At 44.0% G+C, this 19390-nt stretch overlaps 5 protein-coding genes across 5 annotated transcripts; 2 read left to right on the top strand and 3 right to left on the bottom strand.

Moving 5' to 3' along the window:
• Positions 1-230: 230 nt before the first annotated feature.
• On the top strand, positions 231-2785 carry Bfra_009064 (uncharacterized protein; the record flags this gene model as incomplete). The annotated part of the gene is made up of 3 exons (XM_037339417.1): positions 231-1059; positions 1677-1827; positions 1894-2785. The coding sequence occupies 3 exons, from the start codon at positions 231-233 to the stop codon at positions 2783-2785; spliced, it is 1872 nt and encodes a 623-aa protein (XP_037190983.1).
• Positions 2786-3770: 985 nt separating this feature from the next.
• Positions 3771-6783, bottom strand: Bfra_009066 (putative lipase regulator 1 protein; the record flags this gene model as incomplete). The annotated part of the gene is made up of 7 exons (XM_037339418.1): positions 3771-4092; positions 4150-4643; positions 4701-5524; positions 5575-5925; positions 5975-6529; positions 6579-6623; positions 6681-6783. 7 exons carry the CDS (start codon positions 6781-6783, stop codon positions 3771-3773), a joined length of 2694 nt encoding a protein of 897 aa, XP_037190984.1.
• Positions 6784-9898: 3115 nt separating this feature from the next.
• Bfra_009067 (uncharacterized protein) lies at positions 9899-10197 on the bottom strand (the record flags this gene model as incomplete). The annotated part of the gene is made up of 2 exons (XM_037339419.1): positions 9899-10153; positions 10180-10197. 2 exons carry the CDS (start codon positions 10195-10197, stop codon positions 9899-9901), a joined length of 273 nt encoding a protein of 90 aa, XP_037190985.1.
• A 971-nt stretch (positions 10198-11168) lies between these two features.
• Positions 11169-12001, top strand: Bfra_009068 (putative cytoplasmic protein required for cell viability protein; the record flags this gene model as incomplete). The annotated part of the gene is made up of 2 exons (XM_037339420.1): positions 11169-11394; positions 11622-12001. 2 exons carry the CDS (start codon positions 11169-11171, stop codon positions 11999-12001), a joined length of 606 nt encoding a protein of 201 aa, XP_037190986.1.
• A 3436-nt stretch (positions 12002-15437) lies between these two features.
• On the bottom strand, positions 15438-18953 carry Bfra_009069 (putative u5 small nuclear ribonucleoprotein component protein; the record flags this gene model as incomplete). The annotated part of the gene is made up of 5 exons (XM_037339421.1): positions 15438-16000; positions 16239-16326; positions 16450-18674; positions 18734-18873; positions 18934-18953. The coding sequence occupies 5 exons, from the start codon at positions 18951-18953 to the stop codon at positions 15438-15440; spliced, it is 3036 nt and encodes a 1011-aa protein (XP_037190987.1).
• Between the last annotated feature and the right edge of the window lie 437 nt (positions 18954-19390).

Genomic DNA, 19390 nt, shown 5'->3' on the forward strand with positions numbered 1-19390 from the left:
CCACAAGAGAATCAATCACTTGCTAGTGTGAATGGCACAGTTGAGCTGTACCGCAAAATTATATCAGTAGGAACTTTGGTCTTTCTCTCAATCCTTTTTTTCTTCTTTTCCTCTTCTCATGAAAGCAATTCAAAGAAGTCTATCACATCAGTTCTTGCTTTCTATCAGCAATTTACCTGCTATAATACAACTTCTCAAAGCTTTCTGATTCTCACATTTCACATTTCACAATGAATCCCGATCTCCCACCCAACGCTGCATGGGCAGCCAATGCTTTTGCTCCAGGAAAGAAGGGGTCTACCATTTCTATTACCACCAAGAACGGACATTCAACGTTCGGCACTCCAGCTCCAGTCCTCCCCACTCCCGCCAACCCTCCTCCAGCGGTAGCTCCGCCAAAGCGCAATAAGGGCACCCCGTTCTCAATGGCAGGTAGCCTATTCAACCAACCTCCAACCTCTTCTCCGCCACCCGCTTCTCACCTTCCACCGCCATATGTTCCATCGTCATTGCTTCCACCAACAGCGGCGGCTGCTCCAATTCCATACGGAAATTTCCCTCCCTACACCCCTTCTACTACCCCATCTACGCTCGCACCAACTCCCCCGTCTTTCCTTCCTCACCTCCCTTCGGCACCAACACCAGCGCCAAATTTCCCGGCTTTCTCTCTGTTTACCTTTCTTCAGCCCCCACAAGTCCCTTCCGCTGTCGCACCCCCAGTGCCAGCACCAATGTTTGGTTCGGCACCTTTCTCCTTTTCTTTTGCTCCTCCTGTACCGGCAACAGCACCAGCGCCGAATCCTGTCGCTTCAAACCTCTTCTCTTCTGCATCGTTTGGGCAACCCGCATCGGCACAAATAGTATCTGCACCAATGCCTCTTCCTCCTTCCTTCCTTCCTTTGTATGCGCAGCAACGACCTCCCTCACCATTTTTCTCGCCGGTTTCGGCACCCATTCGGTTCTGTCCTCATCGACCCGCCGCTCCAATTCCCGCCGAGCCTCCTTCTCCTGAACTTTTCTTTGATTCGGAGAACCAGAGAATCACAGAGGAGATGGATTGTAAGTTCTTGACATTTTCTTTCATTTCATACAATCACATGCAAGTTTCCTAATTCGTGGAGTAGGGTGTACAGATGAATACTCGCAGCATATCAATAGCTTTGAGGAGATGCAATGGGATCGAACTGACGATTACTTAATGGATTGTTACGATCTTCTATAAAGTATTTTTCCTCGCCTGTTTTACTCATAACAGACCTATTTCGGAAACCACCTCCTTCATTACGAATTTTTTGGGGAAGGTGCAGTTGATTACTCTCTGGAGACTTAGGGGCCTCGATTGCGACTCGCCGTTATTGAGGTCAGAGTGTCACAACAAGAAGCCAATCTTGATTGCTACTGCCATTGAGTTCTGGTAAACTCATAATTGTTTTGCTACATGATGGCTTCTCGACCTCTCTCAACTCCATCTCCACTCCACTCCGCACAGCCGCCATGATATGCTACACTTGCTCATCCAACACTCCCGAATCCCATCTCATAATCTACCTAGCTCTCAATTTGCTTCTCACACTCTTGAACAAAAGTCTTCTCTCTCAAGCATGTTCTTTCATCTCTTCTCAAAACAAGTTCCTCTACTAACAAACCACAGTATCCATATCCATGGCTTCTTACAGTATGGCACGCACTATGCTCTTCCATGGGCACATGTGTTTCTCGACGACTTGATCCTCAAAATATTGAATATCGAAGTCAAAGAAAGAATTATTATATACTCCTGTTTTCCATTTTATACACGGTTAATATTGCGGTCAGCAATGTCTCACTGTAAGTCTCCAATTTCCCCTCCCTCTCATCATCCTTCCATTCGAATCCTAACTAACCCCCCAATAGTGGAATAATGACTATCCCTGACCACCTAGTAATCCGCTCCACCATCCCCATTTTCGTCCTCATCCTCTCCCTACTATTCCGTGTACACACAAAACCCTACTCCCCTCTCACCATCCTCTCCCTTCTCCCCCTCACTCTCGGCGTCCTCCTCGTCTCCCACGACTCCCTCACCCTCACCCTCGACACCACGATACTCTGTCTCCTCGGCGCCCTCCTCTCCGCCTGCAAAACCCTCTCAACCAACTCTCTACAAACCCACCTCTCCATCCCCGCTCTAACAATCATCCACCACGTCGCCCCTCTCGCCGGCATCCAAGCAACAATCTGGTCGTACATGAACGGCGAAATCGACGAATTTCTCGTAAAACACATATCCTCCACCTCTTCTCCCCTCTCGACCTCTTCTTCCGGTATCCTTCTCATCCTCACGAATGGTCTCGTAGCATTCCTACTAAACTGGTCAAGTTTCACCACGAATAAAGAAGCAGGCGCCCTTACGATGGCCGTGTTGGGAAATATTAAACAGGTCATCTCGATTGCGATTTCGATTGTGATTTTTAGAGATGCAAATGCATCATTCACAGGATTTGCTCATATCTTCGGGATGATTTTGGCGCTGGGAGGTGGATTTCTGTACAGCTTGGTGGAAGTTGGAACATTTGAGAATTCAAAGAATGACACATTTGGTCATTCAAAGGTTGGCCACTCTGGGAATGTGGAGGAAGACATAGGAAGTCGAAAGACAGTACACATGTTACATGAACTGAAACCCCGTCATTTTTGGGAAGTGAAAAGATGGCGTGTCGGGGTTTCACGTCTCACTATCATCTGTTGTGGATTGGTTTTCACCTTTACTGTTTTGTTCTTTTGGGTTTCGTTTTCATTAGTATAGTTGTTTGATTTTTGCTTTTGATTTGAATCGAGTTCATTGGGTTCGGTATGGATATGGGTCGGAATTCGGATTCGGTTTAGGTTCGATTCAGTTCAATACTATCTCGCAGTTTTGCAATTATTTCCCTTTCCAACTCGTATGTGTCTTTGTGACTCGTTTGAATATATGTGTATATGCAACTTCCTAAACTCTTGCCGGTTCTCCCATATACTCGAAATCAAAGACATGACAAGTCTTCATTTTTAAGAGGCCCAAATGCACCCTTGAAATAAATACATATAATGCAGCCACCAACATACGATAACATAATATATCAAGCATACAAGTCATTCCAATCACTACCGTGTGTCACGGCATTTCTCGCAGTAAGATACAGCATCAACACATCATCTTTCTAGCCTAACACATTTTTCTCCTTCCATTTCTATATTCCTCCATCTGATCATTATACCAATGCCAAGCTTCCAAGATCTCCAAGCAACCCGGCGATTATCTTGAACAATGACACGCACTTTTCCAGCCATTCCAAACCCAATGATACGCCCAATTGCTCCCTCTTCATACCGCTTTCAGGCCAATCCAGCGATCCTGTCCAATGTATGACTCCTTATCTGATGAATCCGACCTTTTCCTCCCATGCTCCTCGAAATTGTGTATGGAAATTTATTTATGTACTCATTTGATAATTTCTTGACCCAAAATATAAAAAATCCGATGATGCAAAAATTTACCCTGAATACTCATGGAAATCGTGACACGTTGGTCGACCCAAGACGTATGTATACCCGAAATTAGATGCATCGGATCTATCGAACCGTCCGTAGGAAATGTAAACTAGACTATTAATCTGCAGGCCAAAATGAATTGTGTGTATGGGGTCTATATAGGCTTGGCTTTCTTGAAGTCGAAATCGATTGTCGTTCATTAATCGTACGTATTCGTACCTACAACCTTTCACCTTTCGCCTTTCACCAGATCGAGGCGATCAACCTCTTCGTTTTGCGATCGGATTTACCATCTCATTTGGATCTGAGTAGTCCCAGTGTCGTTTGATTCCGCTTTCATACACATTCGCGACTGATTCTTGCCACATACTTGGGCTCACAAACGAGGGGATGGGCGCTCCAGAATATTGTTGTGGAGGCATAGGTTGTGAGCCCGGCGGTAAGCTCACGTTGGGGAGAATTTGCATTTCTGGGAGTGTCGGGAGTTCTTGTGCACCTGAAGAGGGAGTTTTTAGAGGAGGGGTCGTTTCAGAAGCAGAGCTGCTCGAAGCGGGAGGCGTACCGAAAGTGCTGTTCCATTGGCTAAGGTGACACGATTAGTACTTGTACTTTCGAAGTACGGGCTAGGAATTAACTTACTCAAAAATTCTTGACGGGTTCCATGACGAGTTGTCTGCCATTTGAAGCCCGCTTGTAATTGGAACTGGGGGTCTTTGACCAGTGGCCATCATGACCAGAGACTGTACAGCGGGAGAGTCACTTTTCGTGTCTACGCCCCCAGCTGAAATGGGTGGTGATATGGGGTGGCTTGTGTAACTGACTTGTTGCTGTTGGGCATTTTGATGTCCCAAATTTTGACTCTCCAATGAGGTGCTTCCTTGACGATACTGTTGAAGATTTCCTCTTGCAGGACTAGTATGAGGCGGTGCGGCTGGGCTCCCATAAGGGAAAGATGGCTTCAGAACGAAAGGTTTCCTAGTGTCAGCTGAAAATGCCAGCCTGAGTGACTCAATCTGTTGTTGCATATCTGGCATGGGCCATGAGCTGGTACATTTTTCTAGGATTCTCATATGTCTGGTAAAATATTCCCGGGCATCTGAATTCAAGTCTGGATCCGGGGATGTGATCGCAACCTATAACATTGTCAACATACCCCGAAATAAAGTCAGTATATTGGCTGTTGTACATACCAAGTGAAGAACTGTGCACGTCAAAACACAATAGATAGTGAAGTTGATTCCCCGTTGCATGCATAATAGACCAGTTAATCCAAATGACTGCAAGACACTTTCTTGAAGTCTGCATAAAAGTTTCGCAGAATTATAACATATGAGCATATGGTGTTTCCACCCGTCCATCCCTGGTTCCATGAAAGTGAGTTGTGGACGATGAAGCATGATGATACTTAGGTAATAGTAGGAGTGAAGATTGCCAATGAAATGAGTAGGTAGCCATGGAGGGGATCCGTCCGCTGGAAAATCAATCTGTAGGTTTTCGGGAAGATCATTCATCCAAGTTTCGAAGGAAGGGTTCAATTGTACGAAATCTGGATCGATACCCCACTCCTTTCTCTTCTTAACTTTTGCGTAAACATTATTCATTCTCCGAACATTGCGAACAACACGCGTGAACCAAGTGAAATTGCGCGTGATTGCGAGTTCTCCGTTGTCAATCCCAGTTCTGGGAACACTTAAGTCAAGTGTTTCCATGTCGACCGCGAGATCCGTCCGGCCTTGTGGAGAACCGATCATCAATTCACAAACGAATATGGTTTGCCAAATTCGAGTTTTGGTAATGCAGTCAGCAAGATCAGAACCACATGATCGACCTGCTTTGTGATCTTCATAGTGCTCATCTAGACCCAAATCCTTGGCCATTTGAACACATGCGACTACAGTCATCCATGAACGATAATAATATCCACGCTTTGGAGCGGATTCTCTTGCTTTAAGTATTATGAGGTTTGCTTGAAGAGTGCTCAATCGTGGAACGTCCATAAAAGCATCGGCATGTTCTATATGAAGTTAGTGAAATGATTCGTTTAGCTGCAAGACGAAGTCTTACTAGAAGCAAGGGCGAGCCACTGATGGCCCTGCGCGGGTTCATCATCGAGTCTTCCAGCGATTGCAAAAATGGCTTCCAGTATTAAAGGTGAGATAGCATCTCGATTTGTATGCCATTGTTGGTAAAATAAAGTTTTGTTAAGGACAGGTACATATGGATGTACATTGGTGAAGTACATCTCAAAATAATGAAGGATAGTCTGTTCGTCTGGAAGCAACTCGGGAGGTATTCTGATCTTCATGTCTGCGCTCAATGTAATTGGAGGTAAAGCGTTTTTGTATTCATCAATGTCTTCAAAAGCTGGTTCTTCTACCAATGCTCTGGTCCTGTTCTTGTTGTTCAAGTATGGAGCTGTTTCTTCATCAGAACTACAACTTAAATTGACGAGCAAATCGCTTACCTGTGCCTGCGGGGTTCATCTTGAGTTCTCCTAGCAAGTCGGCCAAATCCTCCCCGCTGTATTCACTATGGGTATAATTTTCCGGTGAATCATGTGTCTGTTGCTGAAGAGGGGCTGTGGGATATACCGCTTGTGGCGAATATTCTGTATGTTGGCTGAGTGCGCTGACTGGAGTTTGAAGACTATTATAATGCATACTCTGTTGACTATGTGCACTCGAGGGTCCTCCGTATGGAATGGATTGATACATGTTATTCGGATCGGGATATGGAGGTTGTTGTGTGTAAATTGGAGGTACCACCTTTGAGGGGCCTGTCATTTGCTGTTGTACTGGAACTTGCTGATGGTACCCACCGCTGGGATTTCCACTATTATCATATTGCGGCGCTTCTGCTTCAAAAGTCTGATTACTTTGCTGGAAATCGCGATCGTAGTTCACTGTTGGGGGGACACATCCCAACTTGAGCCTTGTGCAAGCGGAGCATGGCCAGGTGTTCGTTGTTGCAGCATCACACTTAATCTTTCTTCTTCGACATCCTTCACAAGCTCGCATCACTATGCCGTATTAGTAGAGGAATGCGCATAAACTGAGGACATCTCATACCCTTCAAACGTTTGTGGCGATTGTGTTCGTCAACAAAGACATAATCTAAGATATATCAGCTCATGTCAACTCCAATGCCCAAACGAAAGCAAGATCGCGCACTTTTTTGATTTTCTCTTGGGCCAAAGTTTGTTGGCGCAAACGAAAAGTTCTGCATTTGTGAGCTTTGAGGGAGTAGTCTCCTTGTTCCAAGATCTTGGGACATATCCTATTTTGAAATGCGAATTCGGCTTTCTACACGATGTCGTGTCGCGGTTACAGGCGCCTATTTGTCGATTATCTGACGAGAGAAAAATAACCTCTTTCAGTGAGGATCGTCAGTATATTGAGAATGGATCTGAGGAAGCGGAGTGTCGTGAACCCAAGATTCAATCACTTGCCCGCATCCGGATGAGGGGGCACGTTTTAAGTCCAGAATAAGCACGAATTGGGTTTTGATCAGACTAATTCGAGGGGCCACGAAGCTGGAGGTTTGAAATCGAATGGCGGAGTATCGGAAGTTCAAGGATTTCGAAGAATGAAACTGCGGAAGTAGATCAGGGTCAGCTAATCATCTATCTATAATTGAAGGCATCATGAGTAGCACAACATGCGCCTACTTCTCTCACATACCAATTGATCAAGGTTGGGGTATACTAATGCTGAATCATAAAATGAAGAAAGTGATGCCCCATAGAAAAGGAAAGAAGATTGACTACTGGTGACAGATGGTGTAATTTCTTTTGATGCAGTATTTGATCAAAATCGATTGAAGATGGTAGTTGTATGTACAGATACTAAGAGAGAGTACTCCGCACTCGATAGAAGCTTGAATTGATCTAGGGTCGCGCCACAATAAAAAAGTATAAATTAGTGCAAGTGATGCCAGAGAAGGATGAACACCCTTCCAGACCAGAATCTATAAAGCATTGGGTATTGGATGGGCAATAATAATGGATTGGCCTATAAATTTGTGGTGGGTATGGATACAGATAGGTAGGGTAGATAGATAGGTAAGGGTATAGACGCAATTCCCAATAATCCCAAATCTCTCTTACCGAAGTATTAGGTGTGAGGGTATTTGCCTCATGCAGGCGTGGAAGGAGGGATAATGGGTGATAATGGATTTATGGGACCATGGATGTTGTTGTATGGGGTGTCAAGGACGCAGGCTAGCTAAGGTCTGACAAGAAAAGACCCGCAAGTGAGTATGCCGGGAGGTGATAGCAGGGAACTCGAAACGGCTGGTTTCCAAAATCCCGGTCAAACATACAGTAATGATAGGTACCTATTGCTACCAGTCGAGAAGGCCAGTACGTATCTAGGCAAAATGAAGGAGATATTGTTTTGCCTAGAACCGGGAACTTCCAAAGTGCTCGAAGGACAATCTCTCTAAAACAGAAAGGGAAAATTCAAGGAAGTTCAATGGAAGAGACAGACCTATGAATCATGATGTCGCATCCTTCTAGTTTCTACGAGGCAGAAAACAGCATCGTAACCAGCTTCCCTGTCAACGAAAGAAAAAATCGGAATGGGAAGACTTGAAGTCCGAATTTAAAGTGGTGTTTGTATTTGGTAATGATCCAATAAGGTTGGCCCCTCTTTGCCTCTTTTCAATATATTAGTGAAATCACTAAATTATTATCAATATGGGAAAGAACGGGGGGGAGCCCAAGAAAGAATACGGCAGGTCCCCTTACTCCTCACTCGCAATCTCGATAAAACTGGCTAACAGCTTCGTCTTGACGCGGATACTGCCGAACACATTAACTCTTGGAATCTTGGTTGTCATTCCTGTTATCACATGCATTCATTCATCTTATCTTCATTCGTAATGTTGTTGAAATGGTAATTGGTACGGGTACAGACAGGTACAGGTACCCGGTGCCACTGTAAGCTTCCGGGGAGAAGGCTTTTTGGTGGTTACAGAATAGGGCCTAAATTTACCGAGGCTTCTATACTATTCAATCATTCGTGTGTGTTGTATGGGTTAAAGTCTCGAAGATAGCCATGGGATCGCAGATTCACAAACAAGATTGATTGAAAGGACCATACCAATTCGCTCATCATTCCACAGGTAAAAGATCCCGTAAAATGTAGCCTTCGGACCGGTGATGCATGGTAAACCAGTTTGGGATGTATGAAACGGTGATCAGTGGGAAGGATGTGATGCTCTCTTAGTCCTGTACCCACAATGACCTCCTGGATGATAGGTACCACATTTAGCATGCCAAAATGCAAGAAGTTGAATACATTTCACATTTGTCATGGTCGTACATGTCGATTCATGAGAGAGGAAGAAAGAAGTAAAGAATAACTCAATATTGTGGAGCACAGAAAGCAGGCATCGTTCCTGGAATTGAGTTTGTGCTACAGGAGGTGTGGAAGGTTGTAAGCACTTCACATCGGCACCTACCGATAGAGGATAGGTACTTGGATTTAGGGTTCAGACTTAGAAGCATCATAGAACTTTAGGTCTATGACCATAGTCCGAGGTTACTTTCATATGGTTAGGCGTTCGTTTTTAGGGTGCTTTAGGGCCTTATGAGGGGTAATCGCGGCAAGTAGATACCAATTGCTTCTTTTCCACTGCCTGCACTAGAAAAGAAATAGGGAAAAAAGTGCTAATCGTTGGTCCTTCGTACTCGCACATAACAAACGGATATTTATTCTGCCCCTAAGCTCATGTTCATTTGATTGATAACGACACCGTTATATCACCGAAAAGTCCTAGTAATTTAGGACTTAAGGCATATATCACCTGTGCCACGAACTTACGATACAATTAAAGTACTGTATGTTTAGCAGCTTTTGTATAACAACAAATAGATTGTCTGTTTCAAGACGTCTGTGGTGATTTCATGGCGTCGGCGGTGTGTGAAAAGCACTTCGATACCGAAGTACTGGGGGCATGTGCAGGTAAATACGAAAGTGCATGAAGGAAGAACCATTCAATATTGAAAGTATCGCTGTGCATGTTGCATCTGTCTAATGTATTTTTGCATATTTTCAATACAATCTCAGAAAACTGCCCCATTAATAATGCCTTTCTTTAGATGATGAGTGGATTCAAGGATCTCTAGACAAGTACTACTGCCCCGCAAACACTGTACTAGCCTCTAAACAGCCCCAGAAAACGTCGCCGGGTATCAGTTCTCAGGCGATATGGGACGCAGTTGCCAGCAAATGCAGCGAACAATGCACATGCGATACGGCTCTGACAAGGAATGTTGGGATTTCAGGACGAGCCAAAAGATTGGATGTTTAACCTCATGATTCCGTGCCCTAAAGCCGCAGCCACTCGACAAGCAGAGACGAACCCGGCAATATGGTTCGGTGGTTCAAAGATATCTCATGTCCATTGAAGATTGTTCACAAGGGAAGAATATATGCAGGTCTTGTTTTGGACCGGTGTTTTTTGCTGGAGTAAAGAAAAAGGTTTGATGGCTTTGGGCGTCAATAGACAAAGATTGCCTATATCCTGCAGATGGATCGATAATCTCTCTATACCCTTTCTCCCTCTTGCAGTTCCTCGAACCAGCAATCCTTCGCATAGAAAAGTACATCAAAAAGGTAGATATCATGGCCGCCATAAGCTGATTTCAGTATTTGTTTTGCCGACAAGGGCGCAGAAGGCCATTGGCTTCGTGAGACGCACAGGCAGTGGTAGTCCAATTTACCTGGAACGTACATTCAAGATGGTTTCTTGGAAAGCAAAAGAGTAAAAGTCCGAATTCCAAAATCTACACCGTCCATCACGGACTTTCGGATTATAGCTTTTCTGATCAGATCATCTGAAGCTACCCAGAGGGTCCAGCTTGCCGACGAGTTTCATTTGTCTGGCAATCTCAAATATGAAGAGACCAGGTTTAAAGATCTTCCGGGACGGAAACGAGTATAGCACGGAACCTTTAACCTTGGAAGCGCAGGATCGCCACGAGATGCAGATGGCTCGTGCTTGTTGATCCTTCATGAATCTTCTCAGGACATTTAGATTTTGAGGTGAGCTTCTGATACATCCTTGAACTTCCGAGTTCTGGCCATGGGATTGTATGCCACAGATATCAAAGTTACTCTCTAACATGGGACTCGAAACTTTGCACAAGATGGAGATGGACACTTTGTGAAATAGGAACATTGTATAACAATAAAGAGTAGGGCAAAATAGGGACTTGCATGTAAATGCAATAAGGGACAATATAAACGCAAAAATCACCAGTGTTTATTGGTGTATTTATGATTTAGCATTGTATTTACGATTTCCAAGTTCAATACTTGTCCTTGGCTTTGCTCGATCATTATATAATTAGTCATGAATTAATACGATGCCTCAGGTTTCAGATTTATCCCACTTCGCTTTATCGATAAAGGGAATTTGATAAACCTCGTCGTCATATCAAATTTACGTTCAAGTGTTCAAGACACCATAGCTCAAGCTCTTGTGTCGCTAACCTGCAATCCATTCAACAATCCGCTGTCTCTCGACTCGCAAGTCCAGCTGAACATATCTAACCTGAGTCACAACGTTGAACTCGTCAGCTATCCAACTAGCACAGGAAAGCCATTCCTATTAGCCCGCAGAGCCCCCAGTGGTCCCCAACCCATCTCAATATGGCATCGGCAGACAATGCGAATCCTACGATCTTGAACGTGTCCGAAATATCACGTCGAAGAGAAAAGCGCAAGGTTCGAGATTATTCGGCCAAGAAACATGGTATACAGAGCATATTGATGGCAAAACCCAGCTATGCACTGGATCCTTTTTATATGTCAGATTTCTCAGATGAAGACTCAGACGATTCTGGCTTAGAGCCAATAGACGAACAGGAAATCTATGGTAAGCATTTCACGTATCTTTTAATCCACTTAATGTCTATTATTTTTCGGGTTCTCGATATATCCTAGAATTGTATCACATATCAAACGTGCAACTATCAGTATCTCAAAATCAAATGAATATCCTGATACCTTTCCACCATTCACTATTATAACTAGTGCTATCTGTAATTCAGTATCGAAATGGGTCAGTTGCTTTCCAAAGTTTGCATAGCTGACATTTTGAAGACTTGATTGCACCAATCTCCGACCCCGAGCACCCTCTTTCGTTGGAGTCTCTCGGAGTAGTCAAGCTTGAGGATGTTCATCTTGTTTCGCCTCCTGATCTCACAAACCCAGCAGCACTGTCTCGCGTACTGGTTGAATTGACGCCAACGGTTTCACATTGCTCCCTGGCAACTGTTATTGGACTTGGCGTGCGAGTACGTCTGGAACAAGCTCTTCCGCCAGGATACCGAGTCGAGGTCAAGATTAAGAAGGATACACACAGTCAAGCTGACGAAGTCAACAAACAACTGGCTGACAAGGAGCGTGTTGCGGCTGCCCTCGAGAATGATAATCTCATGAATTTGCTAAGGAAGATGATGAAAACCTGTCTTGATGGCTGATGATATCATAACCACAGACATAAGATTTCTTTGAAACTGCTTTAGCCAATGAGGGAATTTCTCGTTACGAGGAAAATCGAGAAGACTGCTGCCACATACGAGATCATTCCTGCAATACTCTGATACTGTTTAAAGTTACGTGGAATCGCCCCCAATTAATGAACTACGAATATGAAGCATTATCACAAAAATTCACACCAAGTACTACATCACGATTTTGGCATGTGCATGTGCATGTGCATGTGCGTGTAATACCACGATACAGGTACTGTGCTCGTCAAAGAGAAACTCCTAGCGAATCTTTCTGCGCGTTGTTGTCTGATCTGTGTTACAATATTCCCCAAATTCAATTGGTATGGTCAATGTTCACAAAGTTCTAGTAGTTCCAAAGAACTTTCCCATCGTCGATCTCCACAAGTGTCATGGACTACCACAAACCCGCTTCGTAAATGCCTTTTTGACAGCCAATCAAACTTTCCATCCCTACTTCAAAGGTGCCACCAATCCATATCTCCACATTGCAAAGCTTGTCGGCCTACCAAATGTCGTTTTTTTTTACAGGGTTCCCATGCAAATTTTACCCCCACAAACACAACAGCACATCCACTTATTCACAATATTCCCTCATTCCCAAGCAACTCGAGATCATTCGACCCACCAGATGCGTCCTGGCAGATTACAACCTTAGGGCTTAATCAATCATGCCTCGGGGGTGGTAGTGATAAAAAAGTGACATGAAGCTTACGTAGACCCTCGTCTTCTCCTTCCTTTGATGGGCAATTGTCAACTTCATCTGAAGCTTTATCATCACATTTGACAATGCTGCAAGATAATTAATGCCACCCATTTCATTTCATATTCAAGGGCTAGGTTCAAACCTTTGCTTCATTTTCGCTTCTCAGTAGCTCTCCACACAAGATAAGCATAATTATCAAAATCCCATGAAAAGAAGGTTTCGGGGACCTCAAAAGTTTGAATCCTTGAAATCTAGAACGATTCCATCACACGTGCTTAATATGTAGACCCCCCGCCCTTCGCCTCTTTTACGTTTCTTGGGCCTGTCATTATCCTCGCCCGGACACTGTAGACACGAGATTTTCACGAGGCACAAAGTTTACGAGAGAAACGTGCTGTGATTCCTTGCTGGACAAGTCAATGCTAGGCAAGTTTGCGACGTCCTTCCTCTTTTTCCCAGTTTGCCCCCACGGAATCCAAAACCTTCCAATCCACACTTGCCACCCTCAACTGCATTGAGTTTCTTCATTGAGAAATTGCTATAACCTAATTTCTCAATGATAAGTCTATTTCTGAATCAACCATTTCATCCTATCACCATTGGATTCGGCATTCAACTCCCCCGTATCTTCATTGGAACAGGAGTTGTACCAATTACAAAGTATGCTACCCCAACATTGATACTCAATTATTCTTTAGCCCATTTAGCCTGACGTACCAATATCCTGGTCCTAGTGCATATAGTACCCCGGGCCAGTATTTCGACCATTTCGCTCGCTCGTTCGTTGATCAGATGAGAATCTGACAAGCGTTGAGATCAAAAACCTCATCATCCATGTTCATTATGATACAATATCACTTAACGACAAGTATCCGCTTGCATCTATTCACATTTTCGAACATCATGCATAGTACATACCTATCGGCATCACCGAGCCGCATAAATGTATTAAGTCTATGGAATATTTATACCACCTGGCGAATTCTTTGATTGGGTGATATTGTGTGATGTAAAAGAAGGATGTGAACGTAGAGAGATCAAAATTCAAGAAGTGGTAACATTTGCGCTCGGAAATTTAGTACAGCTACTTGTGTGTAGGTACAATTGATGGCTGCATTGAAAAGAAGAGCGATAGATCTGATCAATTATCCGTGCATATCCGCGCGCGCCCGCGGATCATCTTTCATCCTTTCTTACTTTTTACTTTTGGAGGGCAGATGTTTGTAGCAAAGGCAACCAATCTGACGGACTGAAATTCTCTCCCTATTATACCGACGCAAAGCGGCATTCTTTGGTCTTACTAGCCGTACAGATATTGTTTCTGTGTTCTGTTTGAAGAAAATTTGAAATTGAGAACTCCAGAGAGAGTTCGTTTTCGCGTGATTGTAGCCTTACCACAATCCATCCACCAAATTCCTCTTGATATGCAACCTATATCTACGCATGTGTATGTACAGCGCCTACTGCATGTATGTACTACTATGTAAACTCACTTACAATCGTACACATGCCATGACATTAGCAATACGATGACAAATCCCAGGTACCGAGACCAAGGCCTGGATACCCTAATGTCTACAAGGCGGATGCATGCATCCCTTCAATCGTTCTATGAATCGAGTATTCCAACTTCAGATCAACAGCCAGGGTCAATACTTAAACACATGTACCTGTACGTACAGAAACGCAAATCCCAGGGATATATATGGAGGGAACAATAGTTTTTCCATTCCCATTCCCGTGCCAATGCAGTTTGCGATTCCCTCTGCATAGAGGCTTCCTACCTTTCTTCTTCTACGATTTACTTAACGAGTAGGTGAGTTGATAAAAACATATATCTAGATATACTGAGCTTTCAGTATCTCCGTTTCTGTTGGTATTGTCGCGACTCGTGAATGAGTAGAGATACGGAGATTTAAGTCATGTAAGGTTACTTCGTATGCACAAGTATCCCAATTTTTCATACCATTGCCTTACTTATCCAGCCATCACTTACAAAGTAGGTGTCAGGCACATGCAGATGGAAAAATGGACACAAGAATCATGGGATGCAGAGAGCCTTAAATTGTTCAAATGCATATATGCGCACCTGCAAATATTAGTCAAGCGACTCCAATCCGATTTCCATTCAAAACGATCACCAACGTCTAGCAGCCCTCTCAATCGGATGATCTTCCACTTCTTCTGTCTCACCTTAACCAGCTCTTGAGTTCTGCGCTCCAGTATTATAAATGCTGAGGATGCACTGCACAATAAAAGTAAATCGACAACATTCGAACTACTGCTGTCAAATATCCCAGCGTGGCTGCAGTGGACGAACATGCACAGAGTGCAGTGAGAGTCCCACCATCCCCAGTTTCATGCAGAAATACTTCCTAGGATTCTTGTGATTTATCTTTCAATACGTGAATTTACTATGATTTGATTTCATCTAGATGTAATTTTTAATTGTACATACGCACCAAGAACCATACGTATACAGGTCTTAATTATTTTTCATTTATTTAGTATAGTTTCAATTCGCTATGCACGAACCACCCAAAAACGCCCATAAGATGATATATCACTTCCCTTCTAGATTTGGAAGAACGATCACACCTTATGTAGTATGAGATAATCAACCCCCAGGTTCACAGATCTCTGCAAGCTCTTCCTTCACATCAGGACGCGCGTTTGATAGATTTACTCGATAAACCCTACCTACCCGTCCAAAATACCCGTTTCCTTCAAACTAGCAAAGAGTTCTGGTTCCAGGAATTTAGCCACACTTACATCTTCACTGAGACCCTTTCTTCTTCTTGTCTTGAGGACGAAATCTCTCGCTGTAGCCTGTGCGCCTGCCGGTTCGAGAGGTCGAAGAATAACGTCTTTATCTAACGGATCACCGGGGACGATACTCCAACGATCAAAGACTAAAGAAACGGTTGCTTGACCTTGAGTATGAATGCGGAGATCGGTTTCGAAACCAAAGGAATCAATGACAGGGATGAGTCCACTGACGCGATAGAGAGGTGTACCAGCAATAGGTCCGTCAGACAAGACATGACCGCGACGACGGGCAAGTACAGTGTAGAGCGAAGTGACGGAATCTGCAGGTCCGGTCATGGAACAGGAGTAGACGGGTTCCATTAATCTTGGGGAAGCCATTAGGAAGGAAGAATAACATGCGCGTCGGGATGTGGGAATGATTTGACCACCACCCCGGAAGATCGCTTCAGGAGCCAATATCACGTCTGTTATCTTGAATTTACTATTGCGGATTGCTACAAGGGATGTTAGCACTAACTCGGATAGATGAACCAATGAAAAATTGTTCAGGGGTAGTATTATAGTTGAAGGGTCTGTGCGAAAGTAGTGGACGGAAGTTTCCATATTAATTCAGTAATATTGTGGTTTGAGGTCGTCCACAATTACGATCTATGATGACCTAGGAGCAATAGGGTTAAGGGAGAGGGAAGGCGTCTGGGGAAAAGGATAAAGGAAAAATGAGTGGAAACTTACGTTCTTCACACAGTGGTCCTTCTCGAGCAGCCCAACTGAATCCTTGTCGAATGGTATCGCGTACACTAAGTAGTGATTTTTTATCCACCTGTTGTAGATCAGTCAGCATAAGAAGGGCCGAATAATTCCGTTTGTGCAACACAACGGCTATTTAACCTATGCAGGCACTCACGATAGTAGCTCTGACCTGGCTAGGAGGCTAGCTACTAACAAGGGGTAAGCGAACAGGTGCTTTCTGGACTGTACTTGCCTCGGATGGAATGGTATCATCTTGTAAGATGTTTGGTCCCAAGTCGTCGGGACCAAATGCCCAAATACTTCTAGAAGCCAATAAATCCCAACCATAATTCTCCTCAAAGTATTTGCCAATCACTCGAGCAGGACTTTTGATGCTGACCTTTCCACTTTCAATGTCTTCAGCGATACCCTGGTCGAGAGGTTCTGCCACCATTGTGATCTTATTCTTCTTGTTTGGCGTCTGGGCATAACATTTGATAGCTGATGTTTCAACGACTGTCTCACAAAAGCGTGTGACAGGATCGGAAACTTTAATCTCCATCTCTGCATATAATCGTCGGAGATCATGCAGGACACAGTCCATATAGAGTTCTCCCGTGCCTAGAATGACGTGTTCGCCAGATTCTTCTACCTTTGTAGTGATAAGAGGGTAGCTTTTGTTGATCTTTCGTAAACCATCCAACATCTTAGGAAGCTCAGAAGGATTGATCGGCTCCACTGCTACCTTGAAGACCGACTCGGTGAAATGGGTAATAGGTTTAAAAATGTAAGCCTCCTCTTCATTAGGCAACACAAGAGGTACAATGGTTGCAGATTTGACAATCGAATTATCCACACCCCCAAGAAGAACCCAATTGCCGGCAGGAACTCCGTCTGTGGGAATGTTGTATCTTGTTTCAGCGATCCACACATCCGAAATGGTGGCAACACTCATATCCTCTTCATCATCAATTGAATATCCTTCACCAAGGACTCGTACTTGCGTGCCTGCTCGTGCAATACCACTTAACACTCTTCCGAATGAGTAAAATCCTGTAGCATCGCTTGTGTTCAAAAGCTTTGTTATTTGAATGACCAATGGACCATCTTGATCGCAATTCTTCATAGCCGTTCCAACTGTTGTATCCAATGGTCCAGTATAATGACGTTCCAAGTTTTTCTCTGCAGCTTCCACTGGAGAAGGTATATGTTGTACAACCATATCGACGAACCCGGTCGATGGGCCGAAGAATTGTTCACAGACAAGTTTCAGAAGGACGTTGGCATCCGTCTTGTATTGTGATGGTTTGAGGAATATCCCAAGTGATTCCAGAGTATCCTTCAAATCCTCTGGACTCTCACTAATGGTATGCGAGTATAATTTATAGATTGGTTCCAGGATGAAATTGACGAAAGAGCGTTTTGACTTCTCCTCAACACCCTTTCGAGTAAATGACCTCCTTGAGGGATTGTAGAAGATATCGCCCCATAATCTCCTTGCAAACTCGTGCGCATTAATACCACTCTCCTCGTTATTCAAACCAGGACCTCGGTTCTTCTTTGGGGCGTAACTGTCTGCATACATTTTTGCGAATGATTGTAACGTGAAGCACCATCCCATACTGGTACAGGCAAAGAGAACATTGCCTTTTTCTGGACTAAGTCGTCGGCTCTCGCCTTGACCTGGCAAAGTAGCCTCGATCACAGTATTGACTTCTTCAATGACATGTTTCAGCTTGAAATAAGCATCCGTAGGTGGTAGCTTGAGCTCTAAGATTAGACGATCCATTTTATTGACAACAAGAGTCAAGGGCAGACCTTCCAAAACGGCATGTTTGATAATCCGCTCTGTATTGACTTGTACCCCTTCAACAACATCAACAACCAAAACCACTCCGTCCACCAACCGTAATGAGGATGCAACCTCATCCACGAAGTTCACATGGCCAGGAGTATCAAGGATATTCAGAAGATGCGACTTCCCCTTGGTACTCTGAAGCACCAAGCTCATAGGTGCGGATTTTATAGATAGTCCCCGTTCACGCTCGACAACATGGATATCTGTATAGCGCAATTGCTCATCCTTCTTCCTGCCGGTCTTTTTTTCTAATCTCTCAGCAATGTCGTGAGTCTCAAGAACCAGCATGTCCATAAACGCGGTTTTCCCATGATGTAGATGCCCAGCAAGAGCAATATTTCTAATTTGTTCAGGGTAATTCATGAGGTCGGCCATGAAACTTCGATCAAAATGTACCGGTGGTAAATCCGCCTCCTGGATGTTGAATTTCTTCTGTTCAACCGGAGCTATAATTGGTTGCGTGAGGGGTTGCGCATCTTCTTCCTGCACCATAGTTTCTACATCCTCTCCGTATACTTGTTGCGCAGTAGGGTAATACTGCTTATCTTCATGTAAAATTACTGCATTCGAAGGTCCCTCATCTAAATGTAAAGTTGTTAGTTGATGCCCTTCCAAGCTCCAGAAAATGCTTATAACCAACCATCAAGGTCCATCAATTCCTGTCCCGTGGGTTCCTCTGGTGCCTCCTCTGGATATTCATCGTAGACGTATGCGCTCGCATCATTGCCTTGTTGAGACCCCTCGTCCGACTCCTCGGCCTCACCAATGAAGTTTCCAAACCTGCAAGAACATTAGCTATGATCAAGCTTCCCAAGAGCTCAAGATGTCAAGGTGACTCACTCATCGTAAAGGTCATCCATAGTGACTAAGTGAAATGCAGAAAAATGGTATGAAAATAAAGAGATGTCAAGAAAATGAAGCTATAACTTCACCGGCCTCGCGTCGAAAACTCGAGGGTTCGCGATGGTACTTTTTTGAGATCACGTGACCCAGCCTTGTCACATTAGGTAAACTTCATCTAATGGAAATCAGGGAAATGGATTCATAGTGGAGAATGGAGATGAAGAGATTGATTAGATTAGATCACTTACCGACCTCGGACTCCGGAGGATTAGATTAGTATTCTGGCTGCTTTTGTGAATCTTTAACTTTATGTCCACCTAGGAATTATCCAAAGAGGAACCTTCACATTGTTCTCAACACATACAAAGCATAGATTCAAAAGTGGCATGAGATTTCAAGGCTATAGGCGGGGCTGATTAGCGATCTGCCAGTTTACCTCACCGCCCTCACCATA

Source organism: Botrytis fragariae (genome assembly GCF_013461495.1).
Source record: "Botrytis fragariae strain BVB16 chromosome Unknown tig00000101, whole genome shotgun sequence".
Lineage (NCBI taxonomy): Eukaryota > Fungi > Ascomycota > Leotiomycetes > Helotiales > Sclerotiniaceae > Botrytis > Botrytis fragariae.